The sequence below is a fragment of the Myotis daubentonii genome, chromosome 6 (assembly GCF_963259705.1).
Source record: "Myotis daubentonii chromosome 6, mMyoDau2.1, whole genome shotgun sequence".
NCBI classification, from domain to species: domain Eukaryota; kingdom Metazoa; phylum Chordata; class Mammalia; order Chiroptera; family Vespertilionidae; genus Myotis; species Myotis daubentonii.
In genome coordinates this window covers 9,836,655-9,856,715 of record NC_081845.1, presented here as the reverse complement: position 1 = coordinate 9,856,715, position 20,061 = coordinate 9,836,655, and the positions used below count along the sequence as shown (strand labels likewise).

Sequence of the window (20,061 nt, the reverse complement as noted above, 5' to 3'; positions counted from 1 at the left end):
AGCGCGGCTCTCAGAGAAAACATCCGGGAGGAAGATGAATGCCTTCTACCGCTGCTGGCAGGATCTGGTGCCTGGACGTGTTCAGCGCAACGCTGGCAATCATTGTCTAAGAATGCATTGATTGAGCACACAATTCAAAAAGGTGAATGCACCCGTGCATTACCAAACCTACATCACACCCACCCACTCAGCTGTGACCTTCGCTCCTTGGCAAGTGCTCAGAGCTGGAGTTCACTTGGTTCCCCCAGGCACGCCCTCTCCCCCTCGTTCCCTCTCCTGGCATTCCGCCTTCCCTCTGTTGACTTAAATACCAGCGTGGGGAGGTGCGCACGCCATTCTCTGACTTGTGAGCATGTTTTCCCTCACTCCGGTCTTGATAGCAGTTGTCTGCGTTTTGATCGTGTGGATCTTTAAAAATGCGGATAGAGGCATGGAGAGAAGGAAAGGGGAGGCGAGAGCCGGGTCCGAGGCCCGGCCCTGGGTGGATGCAGACCTGAAGGACAGCACTGACCTCCAGCAGGTGGAAGAAGGTAAAGCTGTGGGCCATGCTGTGTGGCGTTTTGTGATGGGCGCTGGCTGATGGCAGGACAGCTGCCTCTGTTACTAACAGACTCATGAGTGACAGGGACAGGGCGTTCCTCTCAGGTGGTCAGCCTTCGCCTGCTGGCACCCACCCCCCTTTATTCCCAGATTCTGAGTAAAAAGCCAGGAGGGCTGATGTTTTCCTGGCTGCCACCTGCTGTGGTTGGTGAAACCTTTCTGAAGGGACACATCACAGGCTGGGGGCGGCCGTGGGATTGGTGGTCAGGTGTTGGTCAAGGACTTTGAAATTTAAAAAGCGGCCTCGAAGTAGGGACTTGCTACCTTTGACTGTGCCAGGCCCCATGGGTTAGAGACAAAAGTGGCGGCTGTCCTCAGAGCTGAATGTCTTATTCAGCAGACACGGCAATAAACAGGCAACAGAGGGTAACGAAGAGATGAACCAGGTGGAGCTGATCATAAGCTGTTTGGAGAAGGCCTCAGGGTGTGGTGAGGAGTTAGCAAAAGGATGAACCAGGCTTGTCAAATTAGTAGGACATGATTGGCAAGGGTTAGGAGGCATCTCAGGTAAGAGAAGCAAAAAGAACAAACCCCTGGGAAAGATGCTGAGAAGATGGGAGGACGGCGCTGATCTGGGGAAGGGTGAAATGAAGTGGGGTAGCAAGCGGGTGGTCAGGTCATGGCTGACCTGAGAAGGAAGAGGTGAATGGGGCAGGCAGGCCTAAGCTGGCAGGTGGATATCCCCAGAGGGCTCCCTGGCTGCCAGAGGGATGTCTGACTGCCAGCTTAGGACCACTCCCCTGGGGAGCAGGCCTAAGCTGGCAGGTGGACATCTCCTGAGGGGTCCTGGGCTGTGAGAGGGAGCAGGCCTGGCTGAGGGACCCAACCCCCCGAGTGCATGAATTTTATTATTTTATTAATAATAATAATAATAATAATAGGCCTGGGTTCATAGTTCAGTAGTTGAGCATTGACCTATGAACCAGGTCACAGTTTGATTCCTAGTCAGGGCACATGCCTGGGTTGCAGGGTCAATCCCCAGTGTGGGGCGTGCTGGAGGCACCCAATCAATGGTTCTCTCTCATCATTGATGCTTCTATCTCTCTCTCCCTCTCCCTTTCTCTCTGAAATCAATAAAACCATATTTAAAAAAATAATAATTACAAGTAGCACTTATGAGATCCAGTGTCACATTTTACATGAAGTAAATTAATTTAGTCTTCATAATAACATAGTGAAGTAGACACTGTTATTTCCCCCCCATTTTGAAGATAAAGAAACTGAGACTCAAATATGCAAAGTCACTACCTGAGCAGTTGGTATTTGAGCAAGGACCCGGCCAGTCTGGTTCCAGGGCCCAGGCACACAGCCAGTTTGCTAGGCTGCCTTTGCAAAGGAGAATGACCTAGAACAGAGGTGACAGGAGATGCCTGCAGGGTTAAAACTTCCCTGAGAGCTCAGAGGCAAAGTGCATGGAGGAAAGGCCACTGGATTTGAAGACCTAAGAGTTTATGGCAGTGGTTCTCAACCTTCTGGCCCTTTAATACAGTTCCTCATGCTGTGACCCAACCATAAAATTATTTTCATTGCTACTTCATAACTGTAATGTTGCTACTGTTATGAATCATAATGTAAATATCTGGTATGCGGGATGGTCTTAGGCGACCCCTGTGAAAGGGTCGTTTCACTGCCAAAGGGGTCGCGACCCACAGGTTGAGAACCACTGGTTTATGGGCTACAAAAGGGATTGATAAGGCTGGTGGGGAATCAGATACCTCGGGTGGCGGGGGGAGAGGGACTGAAGGTTAGGGACACAGAGCAAAGCTCTTTGGTCAGTTCTGGTTCTCTAACCTGATTATTCTTTTCCCCAAATCCTCTATCTCTTCACTCTCTAGTCCTCCCACCGAGGAATGAATCTGATGCATAGTGGCCCCCTCAACAGCCATGTGCAGATACTCCCTGAGTGAAGAGTTCACAGTCTCTTGTTGAAATTTCTGTTGTTTACACAAGTGAGAACAACTGAGGTCACACAGGGGTAGGGGAGAATTAATGTTTAAACTCAGTCTCCTCTGCCACCCAAGTCCTAGCTCCTAACCACTGGCTGGGGGGCCATGGCCTAAGAGAGGACCACTGCGGGCACTGCAGGTTTGGAAGGGGCATAACTGGAGAAGAGAAAGGGTTCCATTACTGAAGAAACACAGAGGTGTTTGTGACGACAGCAAGTAGATACCAGCCAAAACCATTTTGAAAACTAGCAGTAAGGGACAAAGCAGTAAAACAAGTGTTGTAGGCCATTCTAGTGGGAGTTAAGGATAGTATGGGTACCAATCCAACCTCCTCCAGCTCTGACCCGCAGAGAATTCCTGGTTCACATTCAGAGACCAGGAATCAGTGTGTGTGTGGGGTGGGGGTGGGGGAATGGTGGTCCGTTAGAGAGGCCCTGCTCCTTTGTGTCATGTCAGACACAAGCTCTTCTGAGAACAAGTCAAGCATGGTATCCTGCTAGTACTTTCAGTTCCCTATTTTTCTAGCTGAGGTCTAAGGAGAAGTTGCAATGTTTATCTCAAAGTAAGAGCCTCAGAGTGCTCCCATAAAATGTCACAGACTCATGGAAGTTCCTGGAAATGGAAATATAAAAAGGGTAGTGTTGCTCTCTTCAAGGTTCCTCATCTGGGTGCCCCAGACTCCCCACCCCCACCCACCCCTGTTGCTGCCAGTGAAATAGTCAGTCTGGACCGCAGCTAGGGAGGTAGCTGACTGAGAGGCCACGCAGGAGTCAGAGTGATGGTCGGGAAGGAGGCATCCCCAGGACAGGTGTTGAGCCCTGAAGTCGCTCCCAACCTCACCTTCAGAATCTGACTACTGTGCTACCCATCTCCCTCTGCCTCATTACATTGCTCCTCGAGGCTCCCAAAATTAACAGGGAGGGAACAAGGATGCCACGACACCAATTGGCCTGTAGATTCATAGCTTGAAAATATTTGGCCTTCTTGCCAAAATTTTGGAGTAGAATCAGAAAACACAAAAGGAGCTTCTGTAGAAATGCAGTAAAAAAAAACCCACAAAACACTTGCATGTTAAGCATTAAAGGAGAGACATGACCTAGAATTACTTGGCCATTAAACCTAATTACAGAGCAATTCTGTGTTCCTTGGCATTAAAGCAACGATAAAAGGTGAATTACTCCTGGTATCAAGAGCCAACCCCAAGTGTGGGAGCACAGGATGTATATTAAAAGGCAGACGGCAATAGCACACATTTGTTCCGGAAATGCACGGGCTTCACAGCTCGAATGACTCGCCAGGGTGACTGGGCTGGCCTAGGATGGAGGCAGGACAGCAGTTTCCAGAGGTGGTTCTCTTTCCTCTTGGTGAGGACCACCTTCCTGGGGGCCCTCAAGAGGTCAAGGGGAAGGAGAGAGAATTGGTGCCTTTTGCATTTGTGTTGGTTCATGGCCTGGTGGTCGCTGGGTACTGTCTCTGAGCCTGGCTCTTTCCCTCGGCGGGACACAGACCTTCAGGCCTGGGAGAGGCTCCAGAAACAGCAGCCCCCCTTCACAGCCCCCTCCCCACCATGCACCGCTCAGATGGCCCTGCAGGACAATCCAGCCAGCAGTGATTAGGCCAGTTCTTCATTCTACTAGACTCCAGGGAGAGCACCTACCCTGGACTTTAGAAGCTGCAGAAATTGCCAAGTCATGCCTGTAAGCTGCCTTTCCGTTTCTATAAATCTGGTTGAACGGATCTTAAGAGTTGGTAACTTACGTTTCAGTTCAGGAAGCATTTCATGGTCTTGCTCAGTGACTGTGTAATTACAGAGGCTGCCAGACTGCCTAACAAATGGGGAAGGAAGTCTCATTGGTGTTGAAAGTCTTTATTGGCACATTTGAGGAAGCTCAGGGTTGGTGATGATGACATCTGGGTTTGATTCAGAATCTTTTGCTGGAAAGCTGAGAGCTGATTGTCGCCATTCCCCCCTCTCACCTACTTCCTTTTAAGTTAGTAACTGGGCCTTCTGATTAAATGTGTATAGTCCCGGGCCAGACTGCCCTGGCTAGCAAAATGTCCAAAGAAGTTTCTCACTAAGAGCTGTGAGCCAAGTGGAACCTGCTAGTATTGTAGCTGGGTTCTCGGTCCCTTTGGAGTCAGTCCCCCTTCATGGGAGTCCCCTCCTGCCCTCCTCCTCCCCGTCCCCAGATACCTAGGAGTGGTGTGTGGGAGCCAGTGTCAGAGAAGGTCCATCCTCTCCCTGAATTCCACCTGGAATGTCCCAGACCCTCAGGCCCTGGATCTCCTTGCTCTCTTCCCTCTGTTTCCATGGGTAATTCTCATCTTTATGTGAGGGCGCCCAAAGTGACACCTCGCCTCTTGGACATCTATTTTCTTTCTTTTTAAAAAATTTCTCTTTGCTGTTGAAAGTATTACAGATGTCCCCTTTTTTCTTCCCACTGACCCCTTCTAGTCCAGAACTGGCTCATGAGACCACCTGTGGCACTGAGCCTCAGGCTCATGGCCTCCTGCTTTTTTTGTCAATGTTTTCCCTTCCCACTCACACCTACTTGCCTATGGAAATCATCCCCCCCCCCGCCCCCTGCTTTTTTCAGTGATTTCTCCACCTCCCAACCACTTACCCAATGTATTAGTTGGGGGCAGCCTTTTTTTCCTTCCAAAGGTCTTTTGATTCTTCATTTTGTAGATCTGCCTCTGGGCTTTTCTCCCCAAATTCTATTCTCCTCACTTTGTCAGGTGGAGTGCTCAGCTCCTTTTTGCAAACAGTCACTCCTATGCTTGAAAAACCAGGAACCAGGGACACAGCAACACAGAAAAGCCATCAGAGGTTTAAAACTGTGTCTCCTCTTCTTCCCTCAACAGTTTTGGGAGGGAAAGTGAACAATTCGGGGGAGAGTTGTTGCTATACCGCTTGGAGTGGACTGGGCTTCAGGGGGTGGGGGCGGTACTTTCCACTGATTGTGATTATGCTCTTTGCTCAGAAGAGGAAGTATCCATGGCCAGTTTTGTTCACACTTTCAGTTCTCATTGGAGTGTTTCAAACTCTAAATCTTTCTTGAAAGCCTTGATATTTTAAATATGAAACAGGAATGTTAAAAATTGGTTTTGTTGTTGTGCTTTGAAAAATAGTAACATGGCAAGGACTTCATCACTAAAGATCTAACCCACTTAAACTAGACCTTACCCACTTAAACTTTCACCCCAGTGAGAACATGCCTGTCTTCTCTCTTTCTTCAGATGTTCTAACCTCACAGTTCTTGTCACTTGATCCATGTTTGATTTCTTTGGTAATTCATTTCTATGGCCTTCTTATTTTTAAAAATTGTGAGATGTAATATACTTATTGAAAAAGTGTATAAGACATAGATGAATGGCTTAACAAATAATTTTAAAGCAAATATCCATATAATTATCACCTAGGTTAAGAAATAAAAAATTTTAGCACTCCATAAAACCCGCTATGTCCCTTTCTAGTAACAACCTCTTCCTGACCCTACAGAAATAGTTATTACTTTGAATGTATGGGAATTATTTCTTTGCTTTTATTTACAGATTTATTGCCTATGTATGCATTCCTAAATGATAGAATCATCATGTTAAAATTCTTTTGACTTGCTTCTTTTGCTTAACATTATACTTGTACAATTCATCCAGGTTAGGCATGTGACTGAAGTTCATTCATTTTTCACATTCAGATAAAATGCTTTCGTATATATTTCATTTCCAGAGGATATCATAATTTATTCACTCTGCTATTGATTAACATTTGCACGCACATTTTAAATTGCTTTTTTAGAATTTCTTATAATTATTATTTATAATTTAATATAATTAAATATTAATATTATAATATGTAATGTAATGTTATATTATTTTATAATTTAATATTATAATAACTTTATAAAGTGACCCTTAATTTTTAAAAATGTGATATTGATATGCTTATGAGATGAATGGTATAACTTTTCTAGCCTTTTACTTTCAACCTCTCTAAATTCTTATGTTCTAGATGTGTTAAGACAAAAAAACAGGCCCAAATTGGAGTCACACATGCTAAGCTCCACCTCACCAAACCTAATTACAGTTTCAGATCCTCCAGAAATGGAATCATAAACCAGTTGACCAGGAATCGCCTGATCAGCACTAGTGAGGTCATCCGCCTGATAGACCCTGCCATGTCCTAAAAGAATCTAACTTTGCAATTACCAATCCAGTTTTTTGTCTACAACAACTTCCTTGCTCCTGCTCCCTTCTGCCTACAAAAGTCTTTTGCCGGGAGCCGGTCCATCCTTGCTGTTTCAAGGGACCTGGCATATATGGCATATGGTTCTTAATATGTTTACTCACCTTCTTGGTGCTGTGTTTTAACCAAGGTCACCTCTCCGAGAAAGGTTGAATCCCCAGGTAGGGATTTTCCCCTGAAGTTAGGGAGGGAATAAAACCCCTCAACTAAGTGCCAGTCGGGTAATTAATCCCTTTAACTATGAACAATCATGCTTAAACTACATAATCTTTTCTCCCTGGAATGGAGATAAGAAACGCCCTAACCTTTGTAATAGAGATTGATAGGATTGAATCAACTGGTATAAATACAATTGTAACAAGACAGAAACACTCAGGACTTAGAACAGAATCAAGAAGACAGAACCTACACGGAGCCTAGAGACAGAAGAACTTCGCTGGAGAGAGCATGCCGGAGGATCCTGGAGAGGGACTGGCCTCAGAACCTAGAGACAGAACCTAGCGAGAGAACATGGCAAAAGATCCTGGACTGAACCTGACTATAGAAATTGGCAAGAGAACCTGACTAGAACATGGTGACTGAACCTGGCTGGAGAACCTGGACAGAACCTGGCTGGAAATCCTAACCAGAACTTCGCTGGAGATCCTGAACAGAACTTGGCTGGAGATCCTGGCTAGAGATCCTGGCTAGGCTGCTGATCAACTGAACGCTGCCTCCGAGTCTTTCCCTCTTCGCCGACTCCGTCCACACCTTTGGGAACCCCTGGACCTGCTGGGGTTGGACCCCGGCATCTGGCGCCCGAACAGGGACCCCCTAGGTAAGCGCCCCGCACTCGGGACGGATAGGACTCCACCGTAGGAAGAGGGTGGATAGTCTTCGCCGACTCCGTCCACACCTTTGGGAATGCCTGGAACAGGATTCCCCTAGGTAAGCCCCCCCCCTTGAAAACCCCCACACTCGGGACGGATAGGACTCCACCAGGGTGCTACAGACCCCCCTATAGAGGATAAATAGGGTAAGAAGGTGGATAGTACAGAACTTAGATTGAGAAGATGTGCCATACTGAGTCCAAAGAAAGAAGACTCTGTATTGATCTTTAGATTAAGAAGATGTGCCATACTGAGTCTAAAGAAAAAAGACTCTGTATTGATCTTTTAACACATATGCTTGTTAGCAGCGGAATTAAGGTTACTCCCAGTCAGATGGAACATTTTATACAAGAAATACGTCCATGCTTTTCTGAGGAAGGAAAGGTGCCGGAAAGGTAAATGTAGAGGCATGGGAGAAGGTAGGCCCAAGGAGCCTTATCCTTAACCCCACTGCAGCCTTTCCACTCCGGGAAAGTGCAGGATTGGCAAGCTCTCCCTGGGATGATAGATCAGGACTCAGGTAATAGCGGAAAGCGCCAATCCTACTCTTAAAATGGATATAAGAGAGCATTTGAGGTTTTTCTTTTTAATGCCTGCTTTTAAAAAATAAAAAAGGGGGAATTTGCCGGGAGCCGGTCCATCCTTGCTGTTTCAAGGGACCTGGCATATATGGCATATGGTTCTTAATATGTTTACTCACCTTCTTGGTGCTGTGTTTTAACCAAGGTCACCTCTCCGAGAAAGGTTGAATCCCCAGGTAGGGATTTTCCCCTGAAGTTAGGGAGGGAATAAAACCCCTCAACTAAGTGCCAGTCGGGTAATTAATCCCTTTAACTATGAACAATCATGCTTAAACTACATAATCTTTTCTCCCTGGAATGGAGATAAGAAACGCCCTAACCTTTGTAATAGAGATTGATAGGATTGAATCAACTGGTATAAATACAATTGTAACAAGACAGAAACACTCAGGACTTAGAACAGAATCAAGAAGACAGAACCTACACGGAGCCTAGAGACAGAAGAACTTCGCTGGAGAGAGCATGCCGGAGGATCCTGGAGAGGGACTGGCCTCGGAGCCTAGAGACAGAGCCTAGCGGGAGAACATGGCAAGGGATCCTGGACTGAACCTGACTGCAGAGGTTGGCAAGAGAGCCTGACTAGAACCTGGCTACTGAACCTGGCTAGAGGAACCTGGCTATGATGATCACCCGAAGGCTGCCTCCGTGTCATTCCTTCTTCGCCGACTCCGTCTACACCTTTGGGGACCCCTGGACCTGCTGGGGTTGGACCCCGGCAGTCTTTCACTTTGTACAATCCCTCAGAGTAACTATGCTTTACACTTGAAACTCATAATATTGTATGTCAACTATACTTTCTAATAAAAAACACAGTAGGGCTTAAACATGTAACTCATTGGCCTGTATCAGGAGCATTTAGTCCACTGGTATTCGATGCAATTATTCTTGCTGCTGTTAGGATTTCAGTTATTCTTATTAGTCTTCCTAAGGTAATATTTTCCCCTCTGACTGCTTTTAACATTTTATATTTTATCACAAAAGGTGTGGGTTTCTTTTTCTTATACCGGTTGGAGTTGACTGGGCTTCTTAAGTATGTAGGTTTGGTATTTTTCCTCATTTCTGGGAAGGTTCCAGACTATGAGATTCCCCACTGTGTTGGGGCCTGAGCTTTGATTTCTGTCCCTCTTGATTCCTGGAAATCTAAAAATGGACATTGACATGTGTAGGGATTGACAAACACAATTAGGGAAAAGACAGCTTCTGTGAGGCTTTACCTCTGGAGGTTCATATTTTCTCTTTAGTTTTGGCCTGGGAATTTCTTACTATGTTGTCAACAATTCGGTGATTTTAAAAGGACTTTGTAACAATATTTTATTGAGTGATCCTAGTGGTTTTCAGCTGATGAGAGAGTGTTTCAAACTAGCTAGTTCACTATTAATAAAAAGTTGCATTCCTCATCTTTGTGTAGGGGAAATTTTTCTTTTTCTTGATTTATAACCAATCTGGAGTTTAAAGGATTGTCAAGATCAGAGGTCAAGATTCTGTAGATCTATACATCTCATTTTTTTGTTGATGCTTTTGAGCTCATAAAGTTTTGAGAACTTTATCTCCTTCTCCCAAGTGGCCACCTGATGACTAAGAGAGATCATTTAATTTGCTACTTTTCTTGTTCTTATTTGCAGATGCTGATGAGTGGCAAGAGTCCGAGGAAAGTGTTGAACACATCCCATTCTCCCACACCCGGTATCCTGAGGAGGAAATGGTTATGAGATCCCAGGAATTTTATGAGCTTCTCAATAAGAGACGCTCAGTGAGATTCATAAGTAACGAGCAAGTCCCAATGGAAGTCATTGAGAATGTCATCAAAACAGCAGGTCTGTAATCACACACTGGGTCTTTGAGAATGTCAGCTGCATTACTGCTGTGACAATACTGAGCAATGTTGAAGCTCAAACACGGTGAAGGAAGCCTAGAGTGATAAGCTTACCTGTAAAGTCTAACCCAGGTGCTGACTGACGGCCAGAAATATGATTATTCCCACTTTCTATAAACGTTTGCCTATTAGAAACTCCTTGGGAGCAGATGTGACAATAGTTCAAAACTTCTGAAATGACTGAACATTATGAACTTTCATTAAAAACAAAAATTTCTGAACACACTATTATACATTGGAAGATAAATATTTTTCTTTCTTCTCCCCTTAAAGCACCTCTCTCTCTCTCTCTCTCTCTCTCTCTCTCTCTCTCTCTCTCTCTCTCTCTTTCTCTCATTTATATATTTCTCTTTTTGGAACCAAGTCTCTTATATCATACTCCACAATGCTCTGACACTATATTCTGATGACCTACCAAATTTACTTGTGTGAATTTTCAAAATAAACCAAACAAGTAACACTAATTTTCAATGTAAATTGCTATCTCTACAGAGAAAAACAAACAAACAAAAAACCAAACAAACATGAGAACTACAAGAAAGTGGGAGGAGAAATAAGAGCAAGCCCCTTATTTGAGAGTCTTCTGTGATTGGAGTTTTATTCATTTCAATTAAGAGTACAAATGCACTAAATTGTTGAGTCCTTTAACTAATAGCAGTTATTAAATTGCTTCTGTGTATATTATCTGTATCTATATATGTGTGTGCACATGTGATGCTTAGATAAATTTGGTAGAATTAAAAATATTAGGGATGAATTTATTTCTTAGGATAGTGACGCAAATATTTATTGGGCAGATAACATAGGCACAAACTGAACTGGAATCCCTCTGTGTAGAAATGTGTGCTTTATGTTTAGCTTCTGACTCGCTAAAGCATTTCACAATTTAATCATGCCCCCTCTGCCATGAGGAGTCGTGGGTGGCAAACAAGGACGTCGTCAAGGCTGGAGGCCTGAGCCCCCCTCATGTAGAGTTTATGCCATTAAATTACTCAGTAGGAAGAAAGGCATAGTTGCTTCTGAAATATCCCACCAGAGGGCCACTGTGGTCTAGGAACAGGGGGCCATTTCTAGGACTGAGGGGTGATCAGATCCAGACCAGAAGCTGGCCCAGGCCATGGCTGGATTCTAAAAGGATATGCAAGCTCCTTGGGCACCGAGAGGTGCTATGCAGCTTTGTCGGGGTCCCTGGGATGATCAAGGTGTGGGCTGGGTGCTCCCGAAGCCTGTGAGAGGCAGAAGACACACTGATGTGTGTATTGAGCACCCAGGACCAAGAGTTCTTGTGTGTCCCAACGAAGCCACAAGCCCCACAGTCCATACTCAGAGCTTTGGTGTTGGCACTAAACAAATTAGAGTTCCATTGCCTTTGGAGGAGTGTTTTAAAAACAACTTAACCATTTACATTTTACCATAAACCTTATGACTTCATCCTTTTTCAAGGGTATCAAAACAGATGACGTTTTGGAGAATTTGGGCTATCACAATTCCCCCTCTGAGTTCCCTCTGTGGTCCTGATTCAGGTTCTAGGGACATTTTTCTCCCACTTAGTTCGAGAAGCAGTGCTAGGTCCCTCCAGCCCTAGATCCACTGGCCTTGACCTCAACCAGCAGATGCAGAGCCTCCTACGGTGAGGCCGAATGAAAGGAGGCAGCAGCAACACACCAGGGGCTGTCACCAAGTGCTCTGTTTGCCAGAAGAGGTAACTTCATTTTCAGCAAGTGTGACTCTCCCTCTATATTCTTAATCCACGGTCTCACATTTCCCTGCAGTGTTAATTTCTGATTTTAATGGGGGACAGGAACAGCCCCCAGTGGGGCCCACACAGAGCCCTGGACCTTCGTGGTTGTGAAGGACCCGGACATGAAGCACCAGATCCGGGAGATCATTGAGGAGGAAGAGAAAATAAACTACCTGAAAAGGATGGGACAACGATGGGTCACAGACCTGAAGAAACTGAGGTACACACGGTGGTGGGGTGAGGGATGTTTGGTTTGACTTCTTACAATGAAACAACGATGGTGTCAGTTTCCCGGTTTTGTTTAGGTGTTCAAATGTTTGAACCTGCCTCTGTGAGGAATTATGGAAGTTAGGCCCGGTCTCACCACTGTATTGCCTTGAGCATATATATCAGGTCTGGGTCAAATCTTAGCTTTGGTCTTCTCATGGCAAAACCTTGTTATTTGCAACATAAATAAGCAAAGTAGTGAAAAGAACAAAAACTCATAAGAGCAAATATTCTCTGAAATATCTTTTTTTCCCTTTCAGAACTAATTGGATTAAAGAGTACTTGGACACAGCTCCCGTTTTGATTCTCATTTTCAAACAAGTACACGGTTTTACCGCCAATGGCAAAAAGAAGGTCCACTACTACAATGAGATCAGTGTGTCCATCGCGTGTGGCATCCTCCTCGCCGCCCTGCAGGTAGGTCAGCCTCCACCTGGCCCTGGAGAGAGAGGTGATGCTTGGGGGCCAAGCGGTGGCCGTATTCACAGAGGGCAGCTGAGTTTCTGGTTCAGGGACATTCGGAAATTGTTATTGTAAAGTTGAATTCCCGAGGGAGGTAACTCTGACGTGAAAACTGACTCTGAAACCAGGCGGGGTGAGTACAGTGGTTCAATGAGCTGGAATTCTTCCTGGAAATTCACCTGAAACATCATTGCAGGCTCAGAAGAAAGGCCCTTCTGTTTGCCTTCATCTGTGACATGTGAAGGTCAAGGGTGTTGGGAGACACACACTTTCAGAGCCTGGAAGTTCCAGTGACTGGTTTCCTAGCTGTGTTTGCTGTTGTCTGCGCTGATGAAATGTTTCAAAACTATAAGGGGGACTCTATCACTGAGCTCCTTTCCTGAGAAGTTGAGTTTACATTGTATTGCATTAGAAACATGTTCATGTACTTAAAAAAGTCCATCTACCTAGTAGCTAGAGCAATACTAAGCATGAAGCAGAGTAGCTGAGGTATGCCTTTCACCTGAGTCAGTTCATTCCCTCAACAAATCCCCTCCGAGTTCCTTCTCTGTGACAGATCCTGGGAGGCCCCAGGAATAGTCGCCTCATGAACTGTGTGTTCTGGTGGGAATTGGGGTCTTGGGGTGGAGAGAGACAGGAAACCGGTAAACAAGTCAAGCCAACAAGACTATCAGAGTGAGTGCTCATACTGCCAAAGAACAGTAAGTCACTGTGGGCTTCTTCACCATCTCCAAGGAAAGTCTGCGCGTCAGAAACACCTCACAAAGTATGGTCACTGTTGCACAAAAGAGAAATAGATTACTTGAAAATTTGTCCTAAAGGAGCTGAAATCTTTTTTTCCCCCCTCCTGATTCTGTACACTAATAAATATAGGAATCACTGTGCCGCAGGGCACCTCCATCCATCTTTTTTTCCTTTCAAATAGTTTTCTATTTTTCAATTATAGTTGAGGTACAATATTAGATTAGTTTCCGGTGTCCTGGGAGAAGCGCGCTCAGATCACAAGTGGCCTCCAGGCCTTTGACTCAGCAGCCTTTTGCCACTTTAGTGTTGAGTTTGCTGCCCTCTAGCGTTCCAGAAGGCATCATTCTGAGTGCAGGTCTTGATTTGCCAGGGAGGAAAGAGAAATCTCCAGAAGCCCCCATCTGGACAGATGGCATAGTGATGAGTTGTGCTGGACTCTCAAAGGCAGTTCCAGAACTTTCTGGCTCAGGCTTGGCGGTGATTGGAAAAGCAGGGAGGTGGGCGCGGAGGTGGGGGGTGGAGGGTGGGGGGTTGGGTGAGGGGAGACAGTGGTGGAGAGGGCCAGCTGCGGAGGTGCCTTAAGGCTACACATGATTTTTATCAGCTGTTATGATCTGGGGGGCTTGGGGAGAGGTTGATGAAGTATTTGCTCTGCCTCCCCCCTTGGCTGCTGGGTCCTCTCTCACTGGATGTGGGGTTATCAGCTGGGGACAGTGCTCTGTCCATGGTTGGTTCATAGGAACCACTTGGTTTTTTTGTCATTCCTTTAGTGTAGTTGGATTCCCCAAAATTCTTTCCATGAAATAATAACCGTTCCTATTTCTTAAGCCTAAAGAAAGGTAAGACTGGCATTTTTCTTCTTCAAGAACCTTCCCACTGTTTGGTTAAAAGAAGGTGGGGGCTGGGGGGATTGAGGAGAGCAGGCAAGAGTCACGATACCCCTGTGCCTCTTTGCTGCCCCACGTCCGGGAACGGAAAGAACAAGCAGGTCGAACGGGGACTGCAATGTCCCCGGCCTTGCAGAGCCGGACATTGCTGCTGAAGTTTCCATGTACTCTTTTCCTCTCCCGTTTTAGAACGCAGGCCTGGTGACGGTCACCACCACTCCTCTCAACTGTGGCCCCCGACTGAGGGTGCTCCTGAGCCGCCCCACAAACGAGAAGCTGCTGATGCTGCTGCCCGTGGGGTACCCCAGCAAAGAGGCCACGGTGCCCGACCTGAAACGGAAACCTCTGGATCAGGTCATGGTGACTGTGTAGGCGGGAGACCAGCAGGGAGACGCTGGAGGGGGTGTGGCTGCTCCCGTCTCCTGCTCCTCTGGGGTCTCTGGCTGCCCTTTCTCTGAGCTTAGGTCCCCCAGCACTCCACGCCACGGGGGGGGGGGAGGGGCACTCTGTGTGCAGAGACCTTTCCACGTTCTCCAGCACTTGGAGTCTGAGACCCCTGCTTCTGAGAGTGTGATTCGGGGAACATAGAGTAAGATCAGCAGGTATGCGCTCTTCCATTTCTCACCCACTTTGGAAATGGATTACAATTTTACTAAAAACATGCTCTGGTGTTTAAGTGTTTTAAATTGTTCCAGAAAAAATCATGGCTGATTTTTTTTTCTTTTACTTAAAAAAAAATCACATAAAAAGCACAGTCATCAGAAAATGTAATGTAGTCGCAAGAATCCAGCTCTGTGATGATTCTTGAATTTAAACTTAGATGAATCAAATGGCCCTCTGCCCCTAGGGTTTCTGATGGTTTTTAGGCAAAGAATGTGCTTTTTGAGATACTCTTTTACTGAATTTCATGAATATTCTGTCAGTTTTGAATAATTAACTATTGAAAAATTAAAATGTCACATAGAGCAGAACAGTGCAGGCTTGAGTAGGGAGGTTGGATCGGCAACTGTCTGAACATATACATGGTTAGTCGCACTGTCTGTTGTTGGAGTGGTGTGTTGGAGCGGCTCACATCAGCATGTGGAAGCTGATTATTAAATATTCAAGAATTGGTGAGCCAGTTACTATTAAACTATTTGTTGCTTGAAAATGCCCACAGTGGGAGCATTTATACCACCATACTCAGCAGACACTACAAATCAGGACTTTTTTTTTTCCTTAAAGAGAAATGTGTTCCACTCACAGCACTAACCATGGCTCCCTTCTTTTCTACTCCATCCCATAAAACACATTTATCCCTTCTCTTCAGACAGCAGTCAGGCTGCTCAGAGTTAATGGGGTCACAGGTGCTAGGTTGGGAATGCCAGTCTTTCACCTGTCACACCGTTTTCCCTTTCAGGGGGACTGTACTCAGAGGCACACTCAGAGATCAAGTAGTTGTTCATGAGGCAACCCTACTCACCTCTTTATCCCCTTCTACTGTGCCCTCCCTCAACTTTCTTTTTTCCCACTCAGTTCCCTCAGGATGACCTCTCCTGCCTCTTTTCATTCCACTTGTGAGTCACACGACTCAAGAAAAGCCCAAGTATCATGTTGAGAGTCAGAGCTGGTGACAACTCTGTGTCAGAGAAAAGGGAGACTTTTCCCCTCTGACATATAATTAGATATTACAAGTACCCAAGCCCTCCACCTCCGAAGTCCTTTGAAGTACCCAGAAGTCTCTTTTAGAATCTCCCACATCTTCCATCCCTATCTTCATTTTCCTTTAAACATGCTTTCCCCCAAGTCTATACATTTTAATAAATACAAACTTTCTTGCATTTTATTTCTATTCTTTTTGTTAAAAAAAAATCATCAGTTTTGTGATAGGTATTTATCCTGTATTCTTTATTGTAAATGAGCTTGGCTCAAAGTACATGTGGCTATTAGACCTAGATGGGCTGGAATGGGAATCTAACCACTGCACTTCATAGTGTATTTAATGGGAAAAAGACACTATTAGTTCCAAATATCAGGATAATAAACACACTTTGGCATCACAGTGCAAAAAATTGAAGTTAAATAAACTTCTATTTTTTATGTTTGGAAACGATTTGTGCCCAGGGAGCTCTTTGGTAGTTTTAACTCACTGTGCTCAGGTGGGCTGAGAACTTGGCCTTTGGGGTATGGAGTGGAGAGGGTCTGCGTACAGCCATTCAAATACAAAGCCACTTGGGAGGAAAGAAAAGTCTAGAGTGCGCAGGAGTTAGGGGCCCTCGAGGAAAAGAGTGCAAAGGGCTGGCCACCGTCCAGATCACCAAGGCCGGAAACAGCCCTGATTTGTCAGATGCCGAGCAGAGGTACAGACACGAATTTGGGACGTGCTGCAGCCAGCTTTCTCTCTGGGGGATGGAATTAAAACTAATGCGGTCCCCAGAGCACAGCACAGATGGACCTGATGCAAGTTTTTCTTCTGGCATTCGCCAGCTGGAGGCTGTGGAAAACAATCTTTTAAAGCCTCATTTTCTTCATCTGTAAAATGAGGATACATGTAGCATTTATCTCAGAGTTCCTGAGGCGATTGAATATGATGATTCATCTTGCTCAGTGGTTGGCAAACTCATAGTCAAATATTAACAGAGCCAAATATCAACAGTACAACGATTGAAATTTCTTTTGAGAGCCAAATTTTTAAAACTTAAACTATATAGGTAGGTACGTTGCTATTAACTTAATTAGGGTACTCCTAAGGCTCAGGAAGAGCCACACTCAAGGGGCCAAAGAGCCGCATGTGGCTCACGAGCCGCAGTTTGCCGACCACTGACCTAGCATATGGTGGTGAACATGGTAAGCTTTCAGGGTCGGCTCCTGATATTATGGTTAGTACTGTTGTTGCTACTATTGATACTTGTCATGTTTTAGTCCACACTTATCTAAACACAGTGACGAGTCTAAAACAGATGCTGCTCCAGCTCTGCTGCCTGGTGCCCTCACTCCCACACCAGGAAGGCTGGGCAGCCCGGCCGGTGTGACTCAGTGGTTGAGCTTGGACCTATGAACTAGGAGGTCACAGTTCGATTTCTGGTCAGGGCACCTGCCGCGGTTTCAGGCTCCATCGCCAGGAGGGGGCGTGCAGGAGGCAGCCAATCGATGATTCTCTCTCATCACTGATGTTTCTCTCTCTCTCTCTCTCTCTCTCTCTCTCTCTCTCTCTCTCTCTCTCCCCCTCTCTCTTCTTCTCTGAAATCAATAAAAATATTTTCTTTAAAAAAAAAAAAAAGGAAGTCCAACAGGAGGCCATTGTCTACCTGCTAGAGAGGTGACTACAGAGAACGGAGGTGGGGATAGTAAGGAGACTCCCCGCACCCCAGTGGAGAGAAGGGGCTGATGCATCTGAGCCTGAGGCAGATTAGCTAATGAACAGGATGTCCCGGGCAGGCAACACTGGCGGGTGAACAGCAGCACCTGGAGCCAAGATGCTGCCGAGTCAAATACAGTAGTTGTGAGGAAATGGGAGATGCTATCATCCTATTTGGGGAATTCCTAACAAGTCCCAAGGAAGGGGAATGGTTATTGTCATTATCATGACTTTAGAGTCATGGCATGGGGCCAATTGTTCAGGATTAAATCCAACAGCCTTAATGTTCCCTTAGAGCAGCATGGAAATATGCTAGCAATGTCTCCAGAGCACCAAGAGCATAGAAGTCAATCAAGTAATAACGGAAGTGAGCTCACTTGGGTGGAGGTGGAGCTGCTGATTTTCATCTCTTCTAATAATTAAAAAATACAGAAGAATAGTGAAGAGGAGACTGGAATTAAGGTTCTAAAATCAAAGCCCATGGAAGGATGTCCTCTGTTGTCATAGTGACCACAGAAAGGGTCAGGGCGCTCACATGCCTTCTGACTCTGCTCCTAAGGGACCTCAGCTTATCTGAGACGTTCACCATATTGTGGTCATGAGTTCCTGACCCGGTAACTCTGACTCTCCTGAGGTAAAAAATCTGCTCCCTGGTTGAGTAAGTGACTTTCCGCATCTGGGAATGTTTAGAATTAAATACGGCAATGATAAAATAAATCAGACCCATAATATTGGTACTTTCATGTTGAGCTTAGGAATAATCTTGCGTGTGTTTCTTATTTAAGTGATTCTTTAAGTGGAAACGTATGACTCTGATTGAAAGCGTGAAATTGATTTTGGGCTTGTGATTTTAAGTTGGAAGATGTAAGAAAACTTGACTGAGCTCCTTAATAGTTTTAGGATACATTCACGATATTTGTAAGTTTAACTTATTAGATTTAGAAGAGATGTTTAAATATCTGAGAACATTTTGGCTTAATTGGTTGTAAACTTGCCAGGTCAATTATTTGAAGTGTTAAACCAGAAACTCAACTATTATTAAGTCTATACAAGCAATTTAAAATGTCTAAGAGATTTTAATAAGTGATGTATGAGAATGATGGTTTAAGGGAGTTTAGCCTACTCAACTTGAGTTAATTAAACATTAATCATAATGATTTGTTTTATTTTATTTAAATTTACTAGATTTATAAATATAGTAATAAAACATGTGTATTAGGTTAAAATGCTTTTGGCTGAAAGTAACAAACAAGCAACACCCCCACTCAATATAATGGACTAAATAAATAGGGGGTTATTTTCCCTCATAATGACAAGTTTGGATGCGGGGCCATTGGTTCCATGAAATCTGCCAAGATCTCAGTGTTCCCTTGGTTTTTCTTTGTGACCACAAAATGCTGCTATAGCTCCACCCATCACCACCAAGCCCAGTTCTTGAAATATAACAGGCACTCAATAAATATTGGTGAAAGAATTTATGCAAAAACTTTAGATAGATCATAAAGTTTTAGAATGCGAGATCTGAATGAGACCTGGGAGTCTGTGTTTCTCACAAGCACTCCAGGTGATTCCACTGGCCGAGAAGTCTGGTGAATTCAGAAAGCATTCTCTGGCGACCTCATTCATCTCAGGGCTCTAAGTACTTGTCATCCCACAGGGCCTCCCAGGTCTATTCTATTCCTTCAGCAGTGATCCCTCCCTTAAATTGCAAATGCTTGCACCCAACTGTTTTCTAAGAACCTAGATATGCATTAGGCATCTTAACAGTTACATGCTCAAAGTAGTACTTAAGTGTCCTTGTCCTCCCTTGCCTCGACCCTCAATTTGTTCTTTTGTGGATGCAGCCCGACACCTAGAAAGCACCTTAAATTTCTATCGTTCTCTTATCTCCCGCATCCAAATCCACCAGCACGTCTTATTGACTTGACCTCTGAACAGTGCCTCTGGGAAGGGAGCATGGAGAACCCATGTGAACATGAAGTTCACGCTGCCTGCTGGCATGAATAATAAAATCCCTTGCTCTGACCCAGATGTCTCATGTCTCCTGCCAGCTCCCACAAAAATGGCAGGCTACCTTGCTAGCTTGCAGGCAATGTACAACCTCAGACCCTTCAGAATTCCTGACATTTTGCATTAAAATTTCTCTCTACCTGTAATACTCCTCCCCCAGATGTTGTTGTGGCTGGCTCCTTCATGTCATTCATGTTTTCAGCTCAACTGCTACCTCTCTGAGAAGCTTTCTTTGACCACTCAACCCAAATAGCCCCATGCCAGCCACTCTTGATCACATCATAGCACCTATCAACCCTTAATAAAGTAAAAAAATTTCAAGACAACATTTAAAATATACACACATTCTAAAGAACATTACAGTAAATAGCTATGTATTCACAACTGAGGTTAAGATAAAGAACACTGTCAGTACAGCTGACGACCCATATTCCATATTCTTCCTTCCCTCTGTGGAGGACAGCACTAACCCAAATTTGGCGTTATTCATTCCTATTC

General features: G+C 45.0%; 1 protein-coding gene and 1 long non-coding RNA gene across 2 annotated transcripts in view; both read left to right on the top strand.

Moving 5' to 3' along the window:
- Positions 1-18,710, top strand: part of LOC132236784 (uncharacterized) — a 146,478-nt gene extending 127,768 nt beyond the window's left edge. Inside the window, exon 3 of the long non-coding RNA XR_009453361.1 lies at positions 17,005-18,710. This is a non-coding gene — a long non-coding RNA (uncharacterized LOC132236784). The remainder of the gene's footprint in view (positions 1-17,004) is intronic.
- IYD (iodotyrosine deiodinase) lies at positions 294-16,036 on the top strand. The gene is made up of 5 exons (XM_059700027.1): positions 294-530; positions 9,865-10,056; positions 11,917-12,076; positions 12,384-12,540; positions 14,406-16,036. The coding sequence occupies exons 1-5, from the start codon at positions 353-355 to the stop codon at positions 14,586-14,588; spliced, it is 870 nt and encodes a 289-aa protein (XP_059556010.1). The 5' UTR covers positions 294-352; the 3' UTR covers positions 14,589-16,036.
- Positions 18,711-20,061: the final 1,351 nt, after the last annotated feature.

Coding starts and splice junctions, on each gene's coding strand:
- IYD (XM_059700027.1), top strand. CDS start 353: ATGTTTTCCCTCACTCCGGTCTTGATAGCAGTTGTCTGCGTTTTGATC. Junction 10,057..11,916: donor GAATGTCATCAAAACAGCAG/GTCTGTAATCAC, acceptor AATGGGGGACAG/GAACAGCCCCCAGTGGGGCC. Junction 12,077..12,383: donor ACAGACCTGAAGAAACTGAG/GTACACACGGTG, acceptor TTTCCCTTTCAG/AACTAATTGGATTAAAGAGT.